Source organism: Lycium ferocissimum, chromosome 9 (genome assembly GCF_029784015.1).
Source record: "Lycium ferocissimum isolate CSIRO_LF1 chromosome 9, AGI_CSIRO_Lferr_CH_V1, whole genome shotgun sequence".
In the NCBI taxonomy this organism is placed as follows: Eukaryota; Viridiplantae; Streptophyta; class Magnoliopsida; order Solanales; family Solanaceae; genus Lycium; species Lycium ferocissimum.
Genome location: NC_081350.1, coordinates 8,407,909 through 8,416,113, shown reverse-complemented (window position 1 = coordinate 8,416,113; position 8,205 = coordinate 8,407,909). Strand labels below are relative to the sequence as shown.

The 8,205-nt window shown below is 36.6% G+C and overlaps 1 protein-coding gene across 2 annotated transcripts; it reads right to left on the bottom strand.

Moving 5' to 3' along the window:
* Nucleotides 1-845: 845 nt before the first annotated feature.
* LOC132029581 (uncharacterized) lies at nt 846-7,434 on the bottom strand. 2 transcript variants are annotated; one of them, XM_059418851.1, is made up of 5 exons: nt 7,251-7,434; nt 5,682-5,800; nt 5,453-5,577; nt 5,272-5,362; nt 846-1,276 (listed from the first exon to the last, which is right to left on the bottom strand). In XM_059418851.1, the coding sequence occupies exons 1-5, from the start codon at nt 7,316-7,318 to the stop codon at nt 1,107-1,109; spliced, it is 573 nt and encodes a 190-aa protein (XP_059274834.1). In that variant the 5' UTR covers nt 7,319-7,434; the 3' UTR covers nt 846-1,106. The 2 variants fall into 2 exon arrangements, with proteins under 2 accessions (XP_059274834.1, XP_059274833.1); XM_059418850.1 differs by having other exon boundaries at nt 5,453-5,575; nt 5,662-5,800; nt 7,251-7,432.
* Nucleotides 7,435-8,205: the final 771 nt, after the last annotated feature.

Below are 8,205 nucleotides of genomic sequence, written 5' to 3'. Positions count from 1 at the left end.
GAAGTTAACCCCCCTATGCCAGACCCAACAGAGAACAAGAAACCGGCAGTGCTCAAGACCAGAATTATCGCGGCCGGAACAAGAATTGGGCTGAACAGGATCAGGAATGGAGCAGAAAGGATCAGAAATATAACTGTTCCTGCAAAGGTAAGACTGGACAAGCCTAGCAACGCAGCACCAAGTGTTCCTGCTGCCATGAACCTCATGCCTTCGTAATTTGGAGGTGATCTACGGAGTGCTTTCTGCTGATCAGCCATGGCTAAAATTTCTATGAGAGGTTGTGATACCTTTAGAAGGAACTGAGAATGAATGCAAAGGACTTAGAGAGTTGCATTTTATAGTATTTTTTGTGATAAAGTGGGGGGACCCAAAGGACATATGGACGCACAGTTGGCATCATCTTCTTGGGTGGTGTGAGACATGAGGGGGTCTAGAAAAGTATCTTTGGGCCGTTGATTTTATGAGCCTTCAGGATCAAACATTTGGCAAGGGGGAGAAGGAAAAGATTGAGAAAGTGAGAGTTCAAATAAAAAACAAAAACACGAACAAATTACTTTGTTAAAAAACAAGGACAAATACCAAGTACGCACATAGAAGGGAAATAAAGAGGAAAAAACTTCAAAATTCTTAACAAGGAATTCATATTATTGTTTAAAAGAGAGAAAAAAAATCCCGGTTCCCTCAAGAAAGAAAGCAATATGTGAAGGAAGTAAGGTGTATCACATGTATCATGATGCTTCTCCCGGTTCTAAAATAGGGTTAATTCCTTTCTGCTAATAACAAGGGGCACATTTATGAACAGAACCAACTAAATGTTAATTCATTTTGACAGTATCACATGAAAATTTTGTAAGTAGAACTTTATTCAAAGCAAGAAAAATGATAGGACAAACTAACTCCAGGTTTACAGCCAAAAGAAGGAAAAAAAGTACATAAAGTGAGAGATAGGGTGCGAAAACTGCATCAAGTAATGATGCATATCTTAATCAATCATTTGCAATTAACAAAACTAGCTTACACTGGTTAGAAAATTTTCTAATGCTTGAACTCCATGATCTACTACCCCTTGTCGAACGTATGTGACTGGTGACAACTACCAAAAATGATCAAGAGTCCTTAGAAATACCATGACTAGCAGCATTTAATCCTTGATTCCCTGGTAGAAGATATGACGGAAGAAATGACGGGATTACAAGTGCCAGTGCCAAGCAGAGAACCACCAACACTACGACATACCATGCTTGGTGAGGGATGCCCAGTAGTAGCTCATCACATACTGCCATGGAAATGCACATGATATTAGTAAGACACTGTGTAAGAGTCAATTGAAGATACTTACAAATACACAGCAGCCAAAAAGGGGTAAGACAAGACTGTTGGACGGCAAATGTATCACGACACAGGGTTCATAATCATCAAGAAAAGCTGTTCATTTGACCATACTGTAGATGACAGCAGTCATCTAAATGTTCTAAACATCAAAGGCAAAAGTAACACGAAATCCATGAGCTGCCCACAGCTTCACAAGTCAAAATTTAATTGAAAAGGTACGATCACATTGTAGATAGGCCAATATGGATAAGCAGATAAATAATTGAGCTGAGAAGTTTTCAACTAACCAATGCTCCACAATAGTTATTACAATATTTCAACATCAAAGAAAAGGGGCACGGAATTTAACGAGACACCGGCTGCGGCATTACAGTAAGTCACAGCTACTTTCTGTCAATGAGTTGGAACAAACCAAAGTAAGGACCTCATAGAACTTCAGATATTTTAGCTACAAGCCACTATTTAGCCTACATTTGCAATCCCTATCATCGCAACCAAGAACACAAGTGATGACTCGAAAATGTTACAAACATTTAACACATTTCTCCTTATTTGAATTGAATGCCTTGAGTGATATTTTATTGCTCGGAATTTGCCTGATTATGTTTGTGTTGGTGCTAGGTGTAATTGGAACGAGAATGATTTTCCGCTTTTACGTGTCAAAAGCACACGCAATGAAGCTCAAAATCTCACAGCCACAGCAATGAAACTACATATTAAAGGCATAAGGACAAGAGGAGGAAAAGGGGAAATCCCTAGGGAGAAAGGTGAAACAGCAAAGAGCATCGTGTTAATCTCAGTGTGCCGTGATGGCTTAGTGCAAGGTATTGGAAAATTGTCCTAGACAACGGGACACATCGAGATAAAAAAGAATATTAAACTACACAAATGCGACGCATTGAAACATGAAAGATTAATGAAGTCGTACTCAAGTGCATACAAAATCGCACAGTGAAAAATGATTTCTTCAGCCCAGAGCACTGGATAAGTTGAGGGAAGTATTCCGCCAAGGGAAGTTCTACCTTTCCCTTTTTGTGCATAAGCTATAAGTAATTGGGGCTTGTTTTGGGGCACTCATTCAGAATTCTTGCGAGCTTTTGGAGACGAGACCATCATTCAGGTTTTATCCTCCTTTTCTTCTCTATTTGTATGAGTTCTTTGATCAAATCTATTGTTGTTTTCATGTCCATGCATAACTAAACTCTCATTCTAAGATTATGGTGAAATTGACGTGGACGTTATGCCTTGCATTCTTATTCTTATAAGAAATTATGCGTAGTATGCTTTTACAGAGTTATTTATTCTTTTTTGTCTGATTGTTTGGCCAACAGTTAGGCACCATCTAGGGACCCTGGTTGAACTTCAGAGAGCATATCTAGGGTTGCTTTCAATTGAATAGTGTAAGTTCACGAAGGTAACACATGTCACCTCGCTTAGGTGGTGCTTTACTGTCGGTGCTAAGATACAAGGGCATCAACCGTAGACTCTGTCTTTAAGAAGACAATGGTAGACAACAAATATAGTTGGTAAGCTAACAGAAAACATTATGAATGAATTTTTAATTCTCAGGAAGACGAAATCAGAAATTTAGTACCATAAGAAAACTAGCCCCGAGAAATATAAAATTGTATTTTTTTTCACCTAAATCAGAAATTAAAATGGTTTTACTTGATTGACATCATTTTATTTTGGACAGATGGGAAGAAATCACCAAGTGTTTTGTCCTTTCGTTGAGTTTTGAACCTGAGACCTCATGATTTTCAACACACTTCGTTGACCCTTTGCGCTACACCCTTGGGTGCTTGATTGACATCTTTTTTACTTCATATATTTCGCTTAAATATAATTTTACAATTCATTTGTCCAAACAAATATAGTTAGTGTTTGTAGTTCCCTTTTATTGCATTAGATATAAAATATTTTTTTCTTCATTAGCGCCACTCGTGTTTTAAGTACCGTCATGTGCTTAAAGCCCCAACAGACTTTGGCGTTTTTCTTCACTTTTCGCTTTGGACTACTTTGTTTACTAGTTATGTAATCAAAAGCTTATTTCAACTTGGGAACCGTGAGAGAAGATAAAACAAACTTCAGTTAACTATTCTCATTCACATTAGTTTTCATCTTACAATTTTGAACTAAGCAAATTACTTATTTTTCTCAGATATGCTAATATTAATGATTAACAAGATACAACTCGAAAGATATGACTACTTAGGAAAGTAAGTTTTAACAGAATGTTAATATCTAAATATAAAAATGAGAGAGACCACGGCTGATATACAAGAAACGAGCCTCAATTCCTATTGTGATCAGGGGAGGGTTTGTCCCCATGCCCTCGTCTCCTTTACTCTAGTAAATAATTTTTTTCAATCTTTTTGACAGAGAAATGTTGGTCAATCCACTAGCTGACTCACCTTCCAATCTACCTCCTTAAACTGCCAGATAGTAAGGGGAGTGGCTTCTTTTTCCCTTGTTAATCTTGGACAAATAGGTCACAACCTGAAGATTGGTGTGAAATGTGCTAACTAGACTAAAGCTCTAAAGCAACTTGGCTATACAGAACTGTGTGGTTAACAAAATCAACCTGTATTTAGCTTTTTCTATTGTTTCTACTCCAGATTAAAAATATCTATAGTTCTATGATACCTTAACTAGAACACTGCTCTGAGGCTTCTTACGGCAAAATACGTGACAGGCGCCATTTGTTGTAATAGGACTTGATGTTATCAACTCTATAATATTCCATACCTATTTTATCTTGCAATGCTCCCTTCTTAAGGGAGCGAAGGGAGCATCATAAAGTACCTGCTAAAATTGAACCTCCCAAGACCAACACATCTCCTGAAAAGAGTTTGCTGCTAACCAATGGCTGCAAAGGCCGCTGGTGACAGCAGCTCTCAAAGCTCTGCAGATCATGGCTCATAAATTCTCGTCACCATAATAAACTCTCATCCTATATCATAGAACCTCCACCAAACTAGATCGTTTTAGCATCTCCAGCTCAGCACTTAAATATGCACAAGACTTCATCTTTTTTCCCCCATTATACATTTCTCCCACCAAATTACCTTTCTTTCTCTTCTTCAAGTGACAAGTAACAATGGAAATCTTTATAGAATCTATTAAAATTCTAGCTTCTTTTAATAGGAGCAATAATAAAAGAATAACCAGACGATTGCAAAGGGCTTCACATGTTCTTTGTTGACAACCTTATGCAACAGGTCTTAGATCTAACAGGGTCTACTTGAAACTTTCTTTTATCAAGTGAAGTACGCTTTCATTACATCAATCATCCAGAGGATGCAATTGACTGCCAAAAAAAGTCAAATCTCCTGAGAAGCAAAAACCTCCGAACTACTCAAGGAGCTCACAAAGTTTTAGAGATTTAAACAACTTGACACTTGGTACATATAATATTAATTTTATATGACAATTTGGTATTTGATACATGCTTAAATGGAGTGATATGGGCGATTCATACGGACAACAACTTTCTTGGGATTGGGCATTGTTGATGTTGACTTGTTGTTACATGGTGTATCCATATAGCTGATGAGAGCCTAGATAAATTTCAATAATGCATACTTTCACATTTTTCTGTTTACCTAAATGTAATTCCCAGATCAACGAGTGTTATGTAAATAAGCCTTTGATTTAGTGAATTTCAATTTATTAGCAGGTGTTAGGTTATTGCATTTATCTTTCTTTTTCCATTTGCTATGGCAAGTGACTCGAAAACACAAATTATACGTGAAGGTTCTTTAATTCCTTCCCACTTTTTGTGGGGGGGTAAAGGGAGGTTAAGGTGTGTTTGAAAAGCATTGCCCAATTCGCTTATAAATGATAACAACTTCAGTGAATATTACCATCACATGTGAGAAGATGATTAAATATGTTAAATGGAACTTTGAACTATCTAAATTAAGGGGAAAAGTTTACCTATATTATATATGATGTGTTTCCTCTCCTTTACCCCAGGTATTGCAACAATTCCCTCAGGCTCCACATTTACCAGGACAAATGTTCCACCCTGTAACAACTTCCATTATCAGTGCCTTTTCAGAGGTAAAAATGAGCAAAAGAATAGACAACAATCAATATATATCATGCAGACACAAACCTTGTCACCAAGCAATTGAAGACTGTCCGCCTGAAAAATAATCTTTTCAGTATTTAGTAACTTCCTACCAACATTTAGCCCTGAACTTCCTTTACTTAGTTGTAGAGTGAAAGTAGCTGGTATCTGTTATATGTTCAGCAGCAAAGGTTTAAGCTTTAAATACCAATAGTATATACAAAACTAGTAGGTAAGAATGCAAATGTACATACAGAAGCAGGATATGAGATCTTCACTTCATACCACTTATTCAAATTCAACCCTTGCAGTTCATATAGTCTTGATCCAGATTGTAATGGAAGAGTTTCCTTCATTAGCTCCTGTCCCACTTGCAAAACTTTCATATCCATCCTATAACATTTATGAATTTTAACTTCTATACAATGTAGGTGTAAAACATATTCACTTTATGCAATAATTTAAGGGAAAAGCTTACGGAAATGTACCCTACGGCTATCTAGTTTACCAAACATGGCCAAAGTATACACTGCTTATACATTTCGGCTGTATAGGTAGTATATAGGTATGTATATTATATGTATATTTAGAATAAACTATACACTACCTATATACTGCGTACATATTTTGTGAACTAGATGGCCGAATCATATTTGGCTGTAAATTTCTCATAATTTATAGAGCAATTGCAGGAAAAAGTATACAAATTCCTACTTCCTAAGAAGGCGATTAAAATGGCTACTACTGTCTGCAGAACTTTTCTCTGGACAGGAAGTACTGACAGCTCAAGAAAGGCATTAGTTGCATGGGAAACTATGTGCAAACCAAGGAGTGCAAGTGGTTTGAACTTAATTGATCTTTATGTGTGGAATAAGGCTGCAATCTGCAAAATGCGATGGGCAGTGGCACTCAAGAAAGACACTTTGTGGATTCAATTGCTCCATAGCTTCTACATAAAGAGACAAGATATCACAACTATGAAGACCCCTGAACAAGCTTGTTGGCTTGTCAAGAAGATATTTGATGCTAGATCCCGGTTTCCTCGTAACAACTGCATCACTGACTTGTCAAAAATGGTCACAAGAGGGAAATTCAGCATCAAGGGTGCTTATCTTTTCTTTACACCCCAGTACCAGAAGGTAGCATGGAAGAGCTTGAGTGAGCCAGGGGGTTATCCCAAAACACCAGTTCTTACTTTGGTTGGCAATACAAAGAAGACTTGCTACAGTGGATAGACTAGAGAAATGGGGTATTCATCTGTGTGCTCTGCAACACAGGAGAGGTAGAGACATTCTCTCATTTGTTCTTCAGTTGTGACTATGCTAAGAACAATGGAAGACACCGTTACATTGGATGAGGAATCAGAATCACAGACAGATTGGAAGCTGGGAATGTGAAATACAATGGCTCTCTACTAAAGTGAAAAAGATCAAGCCTAAAACACATTCTAGGGTGGTCATACTCCAGCTGCACATCAAGGGACAACAGCAGCCTAAATGGAGGTGTGTTCATTAACAGTTAGACTTTTCTGTTTAGTTCTACGGTAGATGGGAATTAGCTTAGAGTCCAAAAAGCTAATTGGTGTACAAAGCTCAGTTTGGTTGAATGAAATTTCCCAGTTTGAGCCTGCAACTGGAAATCATTAAAGCCTAAAGTTAACTATCCATAATAAGCATGGATTTGTAACCTGGAAAATATGCTTAACGATTCCGACCGAGTGTCAAACTTATGTATATCTCACTGTATAGAAGTTAAATCCAAATTGCAAAACTCACATAATGATCATTTTCTCAAAAATAAAGCATAAAATCAGCAAGGTAAAATTGTCAAGATTCGCACTTACGTGTTTCCATGAGTGAATGACACAAGTATCAGAATAGAGATACTTAACAGTGAAGGTGAAAACCTCATACTTATTTGTGGTCCTCAGATTTTCAAAAATGGCAATTTTTATTACGAAAATATACTGTGATTGGGAAGAGGGTTTTCATTCCTCGCAGTTGCAGGTGCACTGATGTAAATATTATATTATTACGAAAATATAGCCGGTTCTACCGGTTCAAATGTCACTTTTTTATTTTTTATTTTCTTTTTATATACTTATTTCGGTATTTACCAATTTCTTTTAAGTAGTTTGCACCCTATTCTTTTATTTTTGTGGATTTACCCCATGATCTTTTCACTTCATTGCAAAACCACTTAAGAGTTCGTGGATAAGAATAATACGTATAAGGGACAAAGCAAGATTGCATAGAATAATACTCCCTCTGTTTCAATTTGTTTGATCCTATTTCCTTTTTATTTCGTGCCAAAATGAATGACCTCTTTCCTAATTTGAAAACAAATTCACTTTATGAATGATTTACAGCCACACAAATTTTCAAGGCTTATTTTGAACCACAAGTTTCAAAAGTCTTCCCTGTTTCTTAAATATCATGCTCAGTCAAATGGGTTCATATAAATTGAAACGGAGGGAGTATATAGTTTACCCAGGCTTGTAGTCAAATCCGTTTTACAAACTGTGATTTCACGGGGAACCTTTTACACATCAAAGATATCTAATTAAGATGCCGTTTGGCTATAAATACTAAAAACAAATTCACTTTTTTTGGAATTTTTGGAGTTGAAGTTGTGTTTGGTCATAATTTTTGAAATTGTAGTTTTTGGTGAAATGTAGTTGTAAAAAAGTGAAAAAAGTGAAATTTTTTTAAAAACAAGTTTTTTGAGTTTTTGGTATTCCGGAATACAACTTCAAGTTGTATTCGGAATATTTATGGCCAAACGCCCAAAAGTGAAAA

Bases quoted from the DNA above. Each gene is read 5' to 3' on its own strand.
- LOC132029581 (XM_059418850.1), bottom strand. From the start codon at position 7,318: ATGAGGTTTTCACCTTCACTGTTAAGTATCTCTATTCTGATACTTGTG. The intron at 5,801-7,250 runs GTAAGTGCGAAT...TAAATGTTATAG, and splicing joins TCATTCACTCATGGAAACAC to GATGGATATGAAAGTTTTGC. The intron at 5,363-5,452 runs GTTTGTGTCTGC...AAGTTGTTACAG, and splicing joins TTCAATTGCTTGGTGACAAG to GGTGGAACATTTGTCCTGGT.